This window comes from Perissodus microlepis, chromosome 14 (assembly GCF_051167445.1).
Source record: "Perissodus microlepis isolate ML-2025 ecotype Zambia chromosome 14, ASM5116744v1, whole genome shotgun sequence".
NCBI lineage: Eukaryota > Metazoa > Chordata > Actinopteri > Cichliformes > Cichlidae > Perissodus > Perissodus microlepis.
Genome location: NC_140474.1, coordinates 1,583,284 through 1,599,581, shown reverse-complemented (window position 1 = coordinate 1,599,581; position 16,298 = coordinate 1,583,284). Strand labels below are relative to the sequence as shown.

The 16,298-nt window shown below is 45.7% G+C and overlaps 1 protein-coding gene and 1 long non-coding RNA gene across 8 annotated transcripts in view; one reads left to right on the top strand and one right to left on the bottom strand.

The window, feature by feature from the left end:
* The window catches only part of ltbp4 (latent transforming growth factor beta binding protein 4), a 54,801-nt gene that overhangs the window by 34,203 nt on the left and 4,300 nt on the right, over window positions 1-16,298 (top strand). For 2 of the 5 annotated variants that reach the window (XM_084951833.1, XM_084951834.1), the window contains 26 exons: window positions 2,788-2,964; window positions 3,059-3,196; window positions 3,680-3,970; window positions 5,364-5,531; window positions 5,776-5,907; window positions 6,350-6,475; window positions 6,736-6,849; window positions 7,119-7,238; window positions 8,901-9,014; window positions 9,089-9,208; window positions 9,438-9,557; window positions 9,911-10,036; window positions 10,159-10,284; window positions 10,589-10,711; window positions 11,322-11,453; window positions 11,597-11,722; window positions 12,233-12,376; window positions 13,162-13,425; window positions 13,531-13,602; window positions 13,925-14,053; window positions 14,146-14,286; window positions 14,506-14,658; window positions 15,027-15,125; window positions 15,220-15,379; window positions 15,453-15,739; window positions 15,930-16,082. In XM_084951833.1, the coding sequence (XP_084807959.1) occupies window positions 2,788-2,964; window positions 3,059-3,196; window positions 3,680-3,970; window positions 5,364-5,531; window positions 5,776-5,907; window positions 6,350-6,475; window positions 6,736-6,849; window positions 7,119-7,238; window positions 8,901-9,014; window positions 9,089-9,208; window positions 9,438-9,557; window positions 9,911-10,036; window positions 10,159-10,284; window positions 10,589-10,711; window positions 11,322-11,453; window positions 11,597-11,722; window positions 12,233-12,376; window positions 13,162-13,425; window positions 13,531-13,602; window positions 13,925-14,053; window positions 14,146-14,286; window positions 14,506-14,658; window positions 15,027-15,125; window positions 15,220-15,379; window positions 15,453-15,739; window positions 15,930-16,082 (3,855 nt within the window). Of the gene's footprint in view, window positions 1-429; window positions 553-2,787; window positions 2,965-3,058; window positions 3,197-3,679; window positions 3,971-5,363; window positions 5,532-5,775; window positions 5,908-6,349; window positions 6,476-6,735; window positions 6,850-7,118; window positions 7,239-8,900; window positions 9,015-9,088; window positions 9,209-9,437; window positions 9,558-9,910; window positions 10,037-10,158; window positions 10,285-10,588; window positions 10,712-11,321; window positions 11,454-11,596; window positions 11,723-12,232; window positions 12,377-13,161; window positions 13,426-13,530; window positions 13,603-13,924; window positions 14,054-14,145; window positions 14,287-14,505; window positions 14,659-15,026; window positions 15,126-15,219; window positions 15,380-15,452; window positions 15,740-15,929; window positions 16,083-16,298 lie in introns of all 5 variants that reach the window. The other 3 variants (XM_084951830.1, XM_084951829.1, XM_084951831.1) reach the window with 3 other exon arrangements.
* LOC146372816 (uncharacterized) lies at window positions 1,041-8,106 on the bottom strand. 3 transcript variants are annotated; one of them, XR_014802304.1, is made up of 5 exons: window positions 7,797-8,106; window positions 6,665-7,230; window positions 5,710-6,573; window positions 5,339-5,588; window positions 1,041-3,271 (listed from the first exon to the last, which is right to left on the bottom strand). It is a non-coding gene; the product is annotated as an uncharacterized LOC146372816 (long non-coding RNA). The 3 variants fall into 3 exon arrangements; XR_014802302.1 differs by having other exon boundaries at window positions 5,710-7,230; XR_014802303.1 differs by having other exon boundaries at window positions 5,339-5,583; window positions 5,710-7,230.

Here is a 16,298-nt window from a genome sequence, read left to right as displayed (position 1 = left end):
ATAAAAAGTGCCCTGTTTTCCTCTGATTTTCTTCTTATTGGTTTCCTTCATATCCCAGTCTGTTTAGACATTAGCGATAAAAAACATATTTACTGCGTGAACAAAAGTGACATCGATCAGAATTAACATAAAGATAATATCAACGAACTGTCAGCTACCAAATGTAAGATCTTCAGCTCTTGACCTTCTGAACTGCTTCCAAGATGAAGAAATCTTCATCTGACTATTTGTTTAAAGTCTCCATGTTTCCTATGCGATGGATTTCTTTATTTACGACCAGATGACTGATCCATCTTTAAAAAGTTTATCAGTTTTCTGATGAGCCCACTCGGGATCCGGGCGTAAGTAAATAAACGGTGTCTTAAAGGACGTATGACGTCGGATCGCTTTGAGAGCTGAGAAAAGCCTGAAGTGTTTGTGTGTGTGTAGACGTGAATGAGTGCCTGCAGCCGGGGCTGTGTGAGAACGGCATCTGTGTGAACACCAGGGGGAGCTATAGCTGTGTGTGCAGGCTGGGGTTCATCCTCGACGCCTCACATGGAATCTGCATCTGTAAGTAACGCACATTTACATGCACGCTGCCGCCGCCGCCGGCTTGGGAATGAAATGAGGAATGACGCCGACTCCTGTCAGGACTTCCTGAATCCGTCTGAGCTCTCCAAGTTTCTCCCGGATTTTGGTTGGCTCGTCTCTCTTTTATTAACTTCTCAAAGTTTAGCTGTGCAGCGCCATCAAAGTACAGAAAAGCTGAAGCTGCTGCACAGCTGGAATTATCTCTAATTTCTACTATAGCTGTAACACAGTGGGCAGTGAGGATTTGGCTCCCTGCGCCACCTCAACAACTGCACTGCAGACTTTCAGCTTTACCTTTAGGTTCTTTTCAAAAGCATCACAGCCATTTTTGTGTTAAGGTGTAAAAGGCTGGACTGGCGAGTGTAATGATGTCACTTAAGATTTTCACTTTGATACCACAGGAGTCTACTCACAAACCCGGTCTAGGACACACAGACAACCTGCAAACCGAAATTGATAAAATAATATAACACAGTAGTGTAGTTTATTAGACAAGCTACACAGTGTTGGCTGATTTCAACTTCAAACAGCCACTCAACAGGTATTAAAGTTACACTGGGCTAATACAGCATTGCTGTAAGTTTAAAGATGTTCTAAACACAATTTTTCTTACAAAGAAATGTAGATTTACTCTGAGCTTTTCTGAAAATCTGAAGATGAGATTCCTCGGGCTGGGGCTCAGACCTTCAGCAGGAATAATGAGAGGACTTCTGCGTTTTTAAAGGTCAACTTTAAGTCTTTGTTCTGCTCGTTGTTCTTTGGGGAACATGAGGGAGAGGTTCAGTGCTCAGATGGTTTTTGTGAAGCCTGACCGGTGCTCTGCTTATTCCGACTGGCATTCAGTGAATCAGAGGAGGAGGAGCTTCAGGATGCTGGTCTACCCGGTAACTGATGACAGCGCTCTAATCAAAGCTTTACTTTTTTTTAACAGTGTGTCTGGTTTGGGTTTGTGTGTTTTTCAATCTCTATCCTTTCCTGGAAATATTTTTTATATCCAAATTATTGTTTTGTCAAATTGAAGGTTTTTTGTTTGACATTCACACGGACTTGGACAAGCAGCAAAGTGGCTGTGCTTTTTCTATTGTTCTACTTCCTGTTTATGTTTTAACCTGCGCTTACTGGGCTGAGTTATCCCCTCTGAGCAGCTCCCTCCCCACAATCTAGAATCTGTTTCCTGTAAAAGAAATAAAGCAGAATAAAAATGAAGCCAACACTGAAGCAAATGAAGCTGCAGTTCCTCTGACGTCCAGCAGAGGCAGCAGTGAGTCAGTCCCCACAGACTCACATGTTGAAGCTTTAGAGCAGAAATAAACACGTTTACAGCCTGATACACTGATAAACTGTTTGGTTTTTACAGATAATTTTCTCCTTCATAACAAGAATGTTTGCACAACTCACCTGTTTGGATAATGTTGAGGCTTACAGTGTGCATTATTAGGGGCGTGGCCTATTTGACTGGCAGGTGGATGGTGGCACAGGTGTCAGTAGCTGTCTACTAGCTTCACCTGAACTGGACCGCTGGACCGTGTTTGTACTGTTGGAGCCTTTTGGAGCATTTTAAATGACATCATGACATCATGTGACCTGCTGTGAGGTTACTGTAGTAACAACCTGTCCACGAATCAGAGCTCCAGTTTCAATGAGTGAAATTCTTGGATTTTACTTGGATGTTGCTGAACACTAACTAGCAGGTATGGATGAAGCTTCCTAACCTAACTATCTTGGTTAGGAAGGAACGCTTCGTGCTCATCTACTCGTTTTGAGGAGTTGCCCCCTGCTGGTCAGTAGAGAGAATGCAGCTTTGGAGCACTTCAGTGTCGGTTTCATTTTTCAGACCCAGAATTTGCACCCATCTTTATATCAGAGCGGTGCCAACACTCGTGTCCTCTTTGATAGAAGCCATTATCCAGATGTTTGCATGGGAGGTTACTGAGGTTGAAATCCTTGTGAAGCCGTGTCTGCAGGTGGTTAAACTTCCATCTGAATTGAGATCTGTTGACACGGCCTGCTGATGTTCTGTGTCGTCGGAAAGCTTCCTGTTCCTGCATCACCTGCCACGTCTGTGTTGAATCTCTTCCTGTGTCATTTAAACCGAGCGGGTCGGGGTACAGCATGTACTTGTTCTGCATGCAGCGCTCTGCTTCAGGTCCCGGCCGAGCTTCGGGTGGATCATCTGTGTAACGAGTCCCCCTCCTTCCTGTGTGTCCTCCTCAGCCCAGAGTGTCATTTCTGAGGAGAAGGGTCAGTGTTACCGGGTCCTGGGTTCAGGTCTGGGTCCGTCCTCCTGCTCCCTGCCTATTCTCAAAAGCATCACCAAGCAGATCTGCTGCTGCAGCCGGGTCGGCAAAGCCTGGGGACCCGACTGCCAGAGGTGTCCGTACTTCGGTTCAGGTAGGTTCAGGAGGACGACATCACGACTGAGCTTATTTGGTTTCAGGTGAATTTTCAGGTGTGTCCTCTCTCTTCCCTCCATCTCCTCCTTCAGTGGCCTTTAAGGAGATCTGTCCCGCTGGTCCTGGTTACCAATACTCGCCTTCAACTCTTAAATTCAACCAGAGAGTCAGCGAACCGGAGGGGGGCGGCGGAGCTGTGCTGGTAAACGGCAGCAACAAGGACAACCAGGGTACCTGCTGAGCACACAGCATCCTGCACACCGGCTGCTCATGCTTCTGTCATGGGAGTGTTGGGTCTGCTCCACCTTAATGATCAATAATAACAATAATAATAATAATAAATTATGACAGCATTAAAAACTTTAAAGTTGACACAAGTTACCGTCTACAAACTGGTTCACAGCCTGCCTGAGAACCAGTTTTCCTATTAATGACGTTAATAAATGAAACCGCAGCTGCTGACAGACTGAGCTCCTCTTAAACGGAACCTAAACTCATCCAGAATCGTATTTAATGTTGTCACCGTTACACTGCAGCATTTACAGCTATATTCTGACTCTGTTTCAGATGAACTCTTGTTTTTGGTTGTTTCTAAGTCATGTTTGAAGACGATTTGTTTTTTTAGGATTAAAAAAAGATTACACCTGCAGATCGATTTAAACAAAGATAGATGTGTTAGCCAGTGTGATGAGCCTGAGTCCCCCCCCCTGCAGGTCCTGTTTCGGGGTCCGGGTCTCTACTGAAACCCCCTCCCTCTGGTGGAGCGAGTACCTCCAGTGCCACAGGAGCTGGGACCAGACCCAGTCCTCCCCAGCCCCAACCTCAGCCCCACCCAGGCACAGGCTTTCCTGCCTCCTCCTCCTCTTCGTCCTCCTCGTCCTCCTCCAGGGCTGTGCAGCCTGGCAGTGCTGGCACCTCGGCCTCCCAGGGCAGAACCCGGCCTTCGCAGAGCCGACCTGATTCAACACAACTGAGACCTCAGCCTCCGTCCGCCGGGAGCCAAGGTAGCAAAACAGCGAAGTTTTATTTTCGGAATCATCGATAAACACCAGGAACAGTTTTACTTCAACTTTACAGACAGTGAGACGGTTTCGGGAGATCTGAGGTCAGATTTAGAGCAGAATCCTCGTTTGGCACTAAGCTGTCGGGTTATGTTAAAGGAGCCTTTTCACACACGTTTGCACAAACATGAACACAACATGATTTACAACAACCTGCAGCATATAAAAGCATCGAACACTGTGAGTTGGCTCTGCCTCTGTTTTTTATTATTGCACTTTTATATTTTCTTCAAATTTGATCTTCACTTTCACAGTTTTGCTGACGACACCCAGCTACATCTCTCCTGCAGACCCGATTCCTCCCTCCCACCTTCTTCCCTCACAGAGTGCCTCACTGAATTAAAATCCTGGTTCAGCTCTAATTTTCTTAAGCTTAATGAGGATAAAACTGAAATCCTCCTTATTGGCACTAAATCCAACCTGCTGAAGGCAAACCATTTCTCACTCATTATCGATAACTCCACACTTTTCCCTTCTCCTCAGGTTAAGAGCCTTGGTGTCACCTAGACAGTTCACTTTTCTATAAATCTCACCTGTTCTGCCTATTTCCATCTACGCAACATTAACAGATTACGTCCTTCTCTTTCCACACAGTCTACGTCCATTCTTGTCCACAATCTTGTTACCTCCCGCATTGACTACTGTGATTTTCTCTTGCATGGTCTCCCCCCCAAAATTGGGGGAATTTCACTGGGAGCCAGTGAAATTTCGGACAAACTTCTGCTCACCCTTCATAACCTCGCTCCTCCTTACCTGTCTGACCTGTTAAGCACTATCTCTTCTGCCCGCTCACTTCGATCTTCTTCTTCTATCCAGCTTGCTGTGCCTTCCTTCTGCCTCAGCACCGTGGGAAGCAGAGCTTTCAGCTGCTCTGCTCCCAGGCTGTGGAGCTCTCTGCCCCCAGATATAAGAAACATTGGTTCTCTCCTCCAGTTTAAATCTCAACTCAAAACCCATCTGTTCAAATCTGCATGTTCACTGTGAACCTACTTTGTTCATTTTATCTTGTGCTTTTGTTTTATTGTTCTTCATTGTGTGATTGTTCTATTATGTTGGGTGTCTTAGGCGCTTTTTAAAATAAAATTTACTATTATTATTATTATTATTATATTTAATATTAATTTCCTTTGCTTTTTGAATCGAGGCTGAGTGATTCGTTAAAATCTTAGCAGAGCTTTTTCTATAAAAACTGCGTCTACTAAGCAGGAAGTCTTTGGCAGCGTTTATGAAAAACCTTTACCTGCTGCACCTTGGTTTGATGAAGATGATTGTGTCAGTCTGAGAGGAAGGAGCTGCTGAAGACAAACTGACCTGTCGTTGTTGTTTCTGCTCTCAGCAGCTGATCGTTTCTCTTCAGTGTATCGGGCCGATCCGCCGCCATCCAGAGGGGACTCCCTCCCCGCTCCGGCCCAGCCGCAGAGCTCCGAGCGTAGGTCGAGACCCAGCGAAGACCTCCCTCTGGAAGCCAGACCAGCTGTGAGCCCGACGCCCCCCAGAGTTCAGAGTGAGTACTGGACGGAGAGGACGGCGTGTTGGAAGGACGTTCTTCATCTGTTCTGTCCTTTGAAAAGAAAAAAGTTCACTCAGATCAAAGCAGAATCCGTTTGATAAAACTGTCTTTGTGCAGAATGAAAGATCAAAGGTGTGTTTATGTGAATGATCTGATGTGTAAGAGCGCTGACCTGAGGTCAGCTGCAGACGCTCGGCGGGTGACGAACCTTAACCGCCATGTTTCTGTGTGCGTGCAGCAGTACAAGGCGTGTGTGAGAGCAGGCCGGGTGTGTGTGGCCGTGGCCGCTGCGTGGATCAGCCAGGTGGGAAACACACCTGTGTGTGTGATCGGGGCTTCCAGCTCAGCTCGCAGCACACACACTGCCAGGGTGAGATATGAACACGTGAATCCTTCAGCCCTGTTTGAAAATGTCAGCTGATCACGTTTCATCAGACTGAGAGTTTGTAACAATAAGATCTGTAGCAGTAACAGTTATTACATATCAAAACAAATAAAGATGAACTTATTGAAAGTCATCATATTGTATCACATCATATTTATTATATAAAAATATTTCTGCATTATTTTTAATTTGCAGATTAACAGATATTTTACAATAACAGTAATTTTTATTTTACAAATAAACAAATGCAACATAATTTGAATAGATTTCATTTATTTTACATTCAATATGTTCCTTATTTTCTTTTCCGTGGATAGTTTCCAAACATGTTTTGTGTATATGTACACACAGAAACTGAATGTTGTATTTGTTCAGTTGTTTTTTAATGTTTTTATAATGATAATAATGTGTGTGTGTGTGTGTGTAGATGTGAACGAGTGTTTGCAGTCTCCAGCTGTGTGTTCAGTAGGAGAGTGTGTGAACAGCATTGGAAGCTACAGATGTGTGTGTCCATCTGGATACAGAAGCAACAGCCAGCAGACCAGTTGCCAAGGTGACGGCCACTTCCTGTCTTTTTTAAAGCGTTTTCGTGTTTGTTTTCCTGCCCGGTGACAGCCGTGAGACGCTTCAGCACGTCTGCACAGTCTGGACCTTTAAGATCACAACATAAACACGAGTTATGTAACCACATTACAGAAAATATGACTGAAAAACATGATGGCAGAAAATAAAACTCTGGAACCTTTTTATTGAAATGTTGGAAAAATTGGCATAAATCAGAACATGTTAGTAAAGGTTTGTTTGGCTCCTCAGACATCGACGAGTGCCGGCAGAATCCCTGTGTTAACGGTCGCTGTGACAACACGGCGGGCAGCTACAGGTGCATCTGTCGGCTTGGTTACAGGCTCGTTGGCAACACCTGCACAGGTAAAGGGCCGCCATGGCTCAGCTTAATTCATTTCTATTTTAGAGATGATTTCCAGACAGCCTCACGTGGTTCAGAAAAGTTGCATTCTCACGTTAAACGCGTGCAGACTGCTCTAAACACTCAGTTTACAGGAGTTTTTTCAACTCTTGGGTTTGTATGATGTCATAGAGAGTCAGTCAGCCAATCAGAAGACAGCTGGCCTTAATCATCTGTCCAAAACTGACTGATAAATCTGCTATAAATGACATCACTGATGTGTGTGTGTCAGATGTGGATGAGTGTGCCGACCCTCTGCAGTGTCCGGGTCAGGAGTGTGTGAACACTCCGGGCTCGTACCGCTGTGTTTCCTGCCCGCCGGGACACAGACTGCTCAACAACGTCTGCAGAGGTAAACAAATATGTTATTATATATTAATAATTATTTTAATTTAAATAGTTCAATGAAAACATCTAGTTGATTTTTTTCATTAGAAAATACAATTTTACAATTAGCAGTATAGTTGAAAAATATCAGAAAAGAATTCTTAGTAAACTCTAAAAACGTCTCTCAGCTGCTGTTTCATTCAGACGCTGTCGTCCTGCCGTTCAACTATTATGGTTATAAACTATTATAAAGCCTTTAAGCATTAATATTCATATTTTCCCAAACTGAATAGATATTAGTAAATATGTTACTTATACTTGTGAAAATGACAAGATTTCTGTAAATATATTCATATAAAAGTAGGGCTGCCACAAACGATTATTTTGATAGTCGACTAGTCACCGATTATTTTTGCGATTAGTTGACTAATCAGATCATCATCCACTGGACGTACAGCTTATTGCACCAGCAGCATCTGCTCTTATATAACTATAATTAGCTTACAGGAACAAATTAAATACTAAAAAAAGCCAAACAGTAACATTTTTAAGTTATCTAAGTGACTTATATATCATGTTTAACCTGAGTAGCGAAAGACGGCGGTGGGTTTGAAAACGATTTGCCGGGAGTCCGGTGGTCTCACGGCTCTAGTTAGCCTTGCCCCCGGCTAACTATCGAGCTAGTGGGTAACAGACGTCTCCGAAAACGTCGGAGCGCTTTTGAAAATATGTGGTGTCTTGATAAACTGAGCAGATATTTGAGGTTTACACAGCTACATTCTCGCCTGAAAACATGTTAAACGTTTATTTTGTGACCCAGAAAGAATAATAAGAGTAATATTAAAACTAACTAGCTGCCGCCATTGTTGAAAACTGAGCTGGGCCGCGCTATGAATTCTGGGACACAGCTACTTCTTCTTCGGGGTTTAACGGCAGCTGGCATCCTTGTACATGCAGTGCTGCCATCTTCTGTTTCGGTCCGTTATTACACTCTTAAATCCTACTACTTATTCCTGCGTCTTTTGGGATCTTACAAAGCTTCAAACGACGTGTCGACTATTAAATCAGTCGTCGACGATTTTGATAGTCGACGGAATCGTGACTAGTCGACTAATCGTGGCAGCCCTATATAAAAGTCATATCAGGAAAATGTGAAAAGATAAATATAGAATAAAATCTAAATTAAAAAAAGTATCAGTAAAATAATAGTGCATCAGAATGTTTTTGTTTTGTGTGATAGATGCTGCTGAGCTCTAATAAAAATAAAAAAGATTTGAAAATGTTTGTAAACTATTGAAAATTATGAAAGTATCCCAAAAATTCAAAAACAATACTAACATGTAATTAAGAAGGTAGAGCGGTCGCCCCATGATCAGAAGGTCGGGGGTTCAAATCCACCGAACGGCTATCCTGAGGTACCCCTGAGCGAGGTACACACTGCTCCCCGGGCGCTGGGCGAATGGGTTAAATGCAGGACTACAGAGGACGCCCACGTGTGGGACTAAAAGGGGTTTAAAAAACAGCATATTTGAACCTTGTTTCTCTGTTTGTAATTGTTTTGTTCTTTTTTATTAAAAAATGGATCCTGAACTGTCAGTGACTGAAAAACCAAAAACCTTTCCTTCCTCCTGAAACTCGCTGACGTTCCCGTTTGTTTACGTGTCCCTCTTTCCCGCTGTGCCTTCAGACGTCGACGAGTGTCGTCAGAATCCCTGCTCCAACGGCCGCTGTGAAAACACGCCGGGGAGCTACCGCTGTGTCTGTCACCATGGTTACAAGCCCCAGAACAACACCTGCACAGGTACACATCACAGATAGTTAGTGATGTAAATGTTAGTTTGTTTGTATGATGTCACTCTGTGTGTGTGTGTGCAGACATGGATGAGTGTGCAGAGCCATCTCAGTGTCCCGGGCAGATGTGTGTGAACTCTGTGGGCTCGTACAGATGTGTTTCCTGCAGAGCAGGATTCAGACTGACCGACAGACAGTGCACAGGTACACACACACACTCGTTTTCATATCGTCGTGAGGACATTTCATTGCCGTGCTTTCCCTAACCCTCAGCCTAACCTGACTGTAACCCTGACACTAAAACCACATTTAGATTCTTAAAAGTGTCTTCAAATTCGTGGGGACTTTGTCCCTGTAGGGGCTGTTGGTCCCCACAAGTATAGTTTCTGTCCTCGCAAAGATGTCTAAACACACACACACACTCTGTGTGCAGATATAAACGAGTGTGAGGACGGCGACTCCTGTCCCGGTCAGCGGTGCGTGAACACTGAAGGCTCCTACAGGTGTGTGGACTGTCGGCAGGGATACCACAGCGTGGATGGAGTGTGTACAGGTACACACACACACACACACACACACAGGAGCTGATCCTGTTTAGAAATCAACATTATGTTTAGACTCATCACCGTTTCATCATCCGTCCATCCTCAGCTTGCAGTGGCAGAAGGCGGAGCCTCTGAGCAAATCAGTTAGGAAAGGCCAATCAATTTTCAATTCAATTCAATTCAATCCAGTTTTATTTACACAGCGCCAAATCACAACAACAGTGGCCTCAAGGCGCTTTATATTGTACAGTAGATCCTACAATAATAGATAAAGAGAAAAACCCAACAATCATATGACCCCCTATGAGCAAGCACTTTGGCGACAGTGCGATCAATGATGATGTCACTCTCTGTGCTGCAGACATAGACGAGTGTGCGAGCGGCAGGACGTGTGAGGCAGAGCGGGTCTGTGTGAACACCGTCGGCTCGTTCAGGTGCGACTGTGCGCCCGGGTATCGAACCTCCGGCCTGGGAAGGCAGTGCAGAGGTGAGGTCGCTCTCTGCTAGTTAAATATAACTTTACCAGATGTGGGTGGTGATGAGGCGCCCTCGTACAGAACGGTGCGTTAAACAGATCATTTTAATGTGTGTGTGTGTGTGTGTCCTCAGACATTAACGAGTGTTTGGAGGGAGATTTCTGTTTCTCCAGAGGAGAGTGTGTGAACACGCCTGGATCCTACACGTGTGTGTGCTCGCAGGGATTCACGCTGAGTGAGAACCGGACGGCCTGCCTCGGTGAGTCCCGCCGATCAAACGGGGAACGTTTATCAGGACGCTTCTTTGGGTTTGTGCGCACGTCCGTATTCAGATGTCTTATTCCGTATTCAGCCTCATGACCGTCGCAGGAAAGCAGGACTGATGTCGGAGCTGTTGTGTCGGATATATTACAGTCAGGTCCAAAAATCTTTTACACCTGTGCAGTCAGCGATGGCCTGCAGAGCCCACAGACATCACTGCATGCTGCGTGAGATGCTCTGCAGGCCTTCGGCTGCTGCCTGTTTGTGGCTCTTCAGTTTTGTCTTCTTGTGTCTTCGTGCAGACGTGGACGAGTGTGTTAAGGCGGGGGTGTGTTCGGACGGTCGCTGTGTGAACACCGAAGGCTCGTTCCAGTGCGAATGTCAAATCGGCTTCACCACCAACCCTGAGGGGACTGCCTGCCTTGGTATGCGCACACACACACACACACACACGTAGTTAAAGACATGTTTGTGCCAATCTCAGTTTACATGGATTCCTAAAACAGTGACTTTGAAGTCAGTATGAGGGTTCCACCTTTAAGTAAGTGTGACACCTTCAGCCCAGTTTAAGTAGGCCTGACCTGTAAAGGAGGTCATGACCCTGCAGCCTGTGTCCATCTCCTCGTGGCTGCCAGTACCATCCAAAAAATAGACGAACAGATAAACTGATAAATGAGTCGTGACAAATAGAAGAAGAATATTAAAATAAGTATTTTGATTTCCTGTGAGCCAAAGAAAGAAATTAAAATAGGACCGATGTATTCAAAGCCTTCATGGGTTTCCATGAGGTGCATCGTGTAGTGGTTCAAAGCTCTTCTCCATACAGTCTCTGTAATCTAACCAGCAGTGGTCTTATAAACGTACAACGTGCTGCACATACTTACTCATATATATTAACTGGACCCAGTACTGAACCCTGAGGTGCTCCATAGGAAGTGTTGGCCTCATGTGAATCAAAGTTTATATTACTGATGTTTAAGGCCAATCCAAAGCTGTGAACCTTGACGTCTAACGACCTCTGTCTGTCTCTTTCAGATGTTGATGAATGCGTCTTGTCCGGTGGTTCCATTTGCGGGTCACAGCGATGTGAGAACACCATTGGTTCCTACAGCTGCCTCACTAACTGTGAGCCAGGCTACCAGGTGAACCATGCTGGGATCTGTGAAGGTGAGTCTGAGCACATGTCACCGACGCGTCAGCATCCACTTAGAACAAACGAGGGAGGCCTCATCTCTGCTTAGGCCAGACGAGCCGTAGAAAATGGATGAACGGATGGACTTGACTTCCTTCTCGTTTCTTCTTTCAATCAGATATTAATGAATGTGCCAACACGACAGTGTGCGGCGCCAACGCCTACTGTCAGAATCTGTTTGGAACTTACCGCTGCATTTGTGACCAAGGCTTCACCTCCACCGCCGATGGAAAGACCTGTGTGGGTACGTGTTAGAGCACAAGTGTGAGGATTCAAGGCTTTTGGGTCCTTGGGTCTAAAAAATACAAAAAGACATTTTAAGACTTTGGATCCTACAAATGTCTTTTTTCAGCATCACAATGTTTGACCCTCTAAAGCCTAACCTGTCGCTAGGATCAGATGGGTGGTTTTTTTTTCAACATCTGTAACTCCTGAACCATTTGCTCAATTGAAAGAATTCCAACGGTTCCTGAAAGCAGCGACGCTGCGCTTTTCAATGATATTAGGGTCATTACGGTGATCTCAGGCACGGAGTCACAGCAGCCCCGCAAAGACAAGCATTTTATCAGGCATTTGGCTTCTTTTAACTTTCATTATTGTTTGTTTTTGCTGTTAACTTTCTTGTTTTGTGTTATTTCCCAAAATTTGGACGTGTGCCTGAGATTATTGTTTTTTTAATGGATTAATCTGCAAAAACAATCTAAAAAAGGTTTATGTGAATGAAATGAAATGCGTTTGTGTATGTGTCTTTCAGATGTGAATGAGTGTGTGTCTCTGCCGGGTGTGTGTGGCTCAGCTCGTTGTGAGAACGTGGAGGGGTCCTTCATGTGTGAGTGTGACCAGGCAGGTCAAAGCTACGACACGGCGGCCAGACGGTGCGTCCACGCTGCAGCTCTAGGTAAACACATATGAGACTACATGGCTGCTGTGTAGCTGCTGCTGCTCACGCGAGCCACAACCCACCTCCATCCCAGCCCCATGCCATTAATAAGATTTTCATCTCTGTTGTTGCTGATGTTGTTGCTGTGGGGGCCTCTTCCATTGCTGCAGATGGAATAACAATCCTTGGACTTTCTTTTCCCCAACTGCCAACAAAAGCTGCAATTCCTCTAATAGCCACTTGAGGTTGTAGTGAGTCAGTCTCCTTGTTAAAGCATCCAGCTTTAAAACAGAAATAAACAAAATTTACCCCTTCTTAACAACGGTATGAGAGGAGAATGATTTTTAGAACTGAGCTGACTAATTTTATTAAGGCTTAAAGTTGTTTGACTGACAGCTGGATGGTCACACAGGCAGCTGTAGCTGCTAGCTGTCTGCTAGGCTTCGCCTCAGCTAGCTAGCATGCCTGAACTGAACCTCTCCTCCGTGTTTGCGCTGTTTGAGCTTTTTTAATGCAATTGTTGGATCAATAAAAAGGCTACTGTGAGGTTAATTTACTAAAGAGGTCTGAGCTCTGGTTCTGCTCAGTGAAATTCTTGGATCTGTGTCCCAGAGCATGCTAACCAAGCTTGATAGCATTAGCTGATATCTTGGGTCACTTCTGGCTACAGGAAAAACTGTATTTTGAAATAACCGGTGATGGTCGCCAAAGATGACCTCGCAGAACAAAAGCTAAAACATGCCAAACACCCAAACCCGTTTGGTAGATGCTAATTTAACTTTCATATTCTCATTTTTCTTCAGAAACAGACTCAGTCCATGCCCGCCAATCCTCTACCACCACCTCCTCCTCCTCTTTCCACGCCAGTGTGGTGGAGCTGTCTCCGATGCTGCCGCCCCTTCCTCAGGCTCGTCCTGGCGAGCTGAGGGAGTGTTATTACAACCTGGCAGAGCGAGGAACCTGCAGCCTGCTGGCCACCAACACCACCCAGCAGGAGTGCTGCTGCACACTGGGGCAGGGCTGGGGGCTGGGCTGCCAGTACCACCCCTGCCCTACAGCATACACAGGTGGGAAAGCTTGTGTTTATAGTGAATGCAGGCCACCTATCAACCTATCAGGACTTCAGAGCTGCGCTTTGGTTCATTTTCTGATAAAGTCTTTCTGTGTTGCAGCTGAGTTTCTAACTCTGTGTCCCAGTGGGAATGGATATGTTACAGAAGGACCAGGAGCCTTCAGCTACAGAGGTACAAACACAGACAGACCTCTTTAACCCTGACCCCACTGCATTTCACTTCCTGACTGATGATGTTACTGGGTCACAGGATGTCCGGTCGGCACAGATACCGTTTCCAGATGTTTTCAGATATTTGCTGTGTTTTCACAAAGTTGGGAATTAGTAACCCAGAAGGTATAAAAGTGTTTTTAAAACCCTCAGACTCAGAAAGTCTGGACTGTAAAACACAGGATCAGTAACAATCCGTATGTCACAACGCTGCAGGGAGGTACAGCGGACATGAATGAGAACATCTTTGAGACACGTGTCCTTTTTCGTGCCTTTGTTGCCAGATGTGGATGAGTGTAAGCGTTTCCATCCAGAGGTGTGTAAGAACGGCGTGTGTGTCAACAACATCCCGGGATACAGCTGCTACTGCTCCAGCGGATACGTTTACAACAGCACACTGCTGGAGTGTGTTGGTACGCCGAACCGAAGCTCAGCAGCTTAATTTGCTCAAACTGATTTGAATTTCTGTGTCAATAAAGTTTTTTTCCCTCCTTGTTTGTGTCAGATCATGATGAGTGTGAAGAGGAGAGCTGTGTGGGAGGGATTTGTGTGAACACAGTTGGTTCGTATTACTGCAGCTGTCAGCCTCCTCTGGTCCTCGACGACACCCAACGAAACTGTGTCAACTCCTCCGACCTCAATGAGGGTAAACCTGAGCTTCCTGCTTCTACTTCTCCTCCCTAGAAATAATAGAAATATCCTTTATTGTCCATCATCACGGAAACTCTGGTGTTCCAGCAGCACAGTGACAGGCAGATGGAGCATGCAGACTCACACAAAAGTCGAGAAACTATATGAATAGCTTCCTGCCATCAGTTTTGCTTTGCTTTCTCTGCTCTGGTGTTGACTTCTTCATGCTCTCCAGATGAGAACCTGTCCATATGCTGGCAGCACGTGACGGCAGGCCTGGTGTGTCAGAGCGTTCTGATGGGAGCTCATGTCACCTTCACAGACTGCTGCTGTCTGTACGGGCAGGGCTGGGGGTTCAGCTGCGCCCTCTGTCCTGCCACCGACACAGGTAAACAAAAGAACCACTGGAAACTATAAAAACATCTGGTGTCTCCTCAGGAAGGCTGTTAGGAAGACGTCGAGAGGTTTTATTGTTTTTATACCTCCAGAAATCAACAAGAGCTCCAAAGCCGTGTGTATTCAGTGTTGTAGATTTTGAAGCCATTACCCCGACGCGGTGACATTTACAGGAGAATTTTAAGTTGTTAAACTGGAATTTGAATTGGGAAGCCTTCCTGCTGTCACCCTCTGTGGAAGCCCAAAGATGAATTTCAATGTAGAGGTCACAGCTGTAGTTTAAACATCCTAAATATCATTAGTTGGTATGATGACCTTGTAGCATATTTAACAGATTAACTGGCATTCGTCTCTCCACAGAGGGGTATGCCAGTATGTGCAGTTCGTTCCCTCCTCCGCCTCTTTTCCCGGCGACTTATCCGGACTCGGAAACGGAAGCAGGTCGAAGACGAGGGAGTGGTACAGAAAACTGTTCACATTTCTCAGTTTTATTTTGAGTTTTAATCTAAAGTCGAGTTTAATTTGACTTTCTCGTTCCTCCCCATGAACTCAGCTTCTCCAAACCTGCCTCCTTATGGACTCGACTACTTCCCCGTGATTCCCGGCAGAGACTACGGTCGCTCCGACTATGACGATTACTCTCCAGCAGAGGGCAGCAGGTCAGGCTTCAGAGGGAGCCTGCCAGATGAAACGTATCGTAGGCCTGAGTACAGGTGAGACCAAACTCATGGCTGTCTCTGTTCTAATAATCATCAGGTTACGTTAACAGATGTTTGTGTGTCATAGCACTGGTTACTACTCCGAGGGAGACTACGGGCCTCCTGACAGCTCCCAGTCCAGACCGCCTCCCTTCCGCATTCCTCCGGACCCACGAGCTGACATTGGGCTTGGAGTCCTGCCTCCTCCACCATCCAGGCCCGACAGTCCTCCTCTCAGCCTGGCCCCGCTGCCTGGAGGGCGCTACGAGGAGACAGAGGAGGAAGGGGAGGACAGGGCGTGGAGGCCGGGGCCGCCCTTCCCTTCTTTCACCGACAGGAGCGGAGGAGGAGGAGTACCGAGGAGGCTGTATGAGAGTGAGTCCAGAAACAAAACTCTTATTTAAAATGCAAAGAAAAATATAAAAACGTGTGAACATAAAGCGCTGCTTCAGTGCTGAGGTCAAAGGTCGAGGTGGACCGGGTCAGGTGAGCAGGTGAGCAGCAGGGGAACTACCTGAAACTACCAACACAGTGAAGCCTGGTTTCTCCTTCTCTCATCTCTCAGGGCGTTACGAGTCATACGCCAGCCTGAGCACAGCTGAGGATTGTGGGATACTGCACGGCTGTGAGAACGGCAGGTGCATTCGTGTTGCAGAGGGTTACACCTGCGACTGTTACCAAGGATACGAGCTGGACATGACCACTATGACCTGCATAGGTAAGGCTGCAGAGAAGAGCACAGATCACTATGAGACAGCAAAGAAGAAAATAAACTGTTAAAGCCTCAATCACAGACGCCCAGAGACCCAATTCACATTTCCCCCTAGCAACCAGCAGTTGCCAGGCAGTTGTCCTTTGCTGTGTGACCAGGGCTTGATGAATCACATTTATATGTTAGATTTCCAGTACTGAATTACTGATTGTGTGTGTGTGT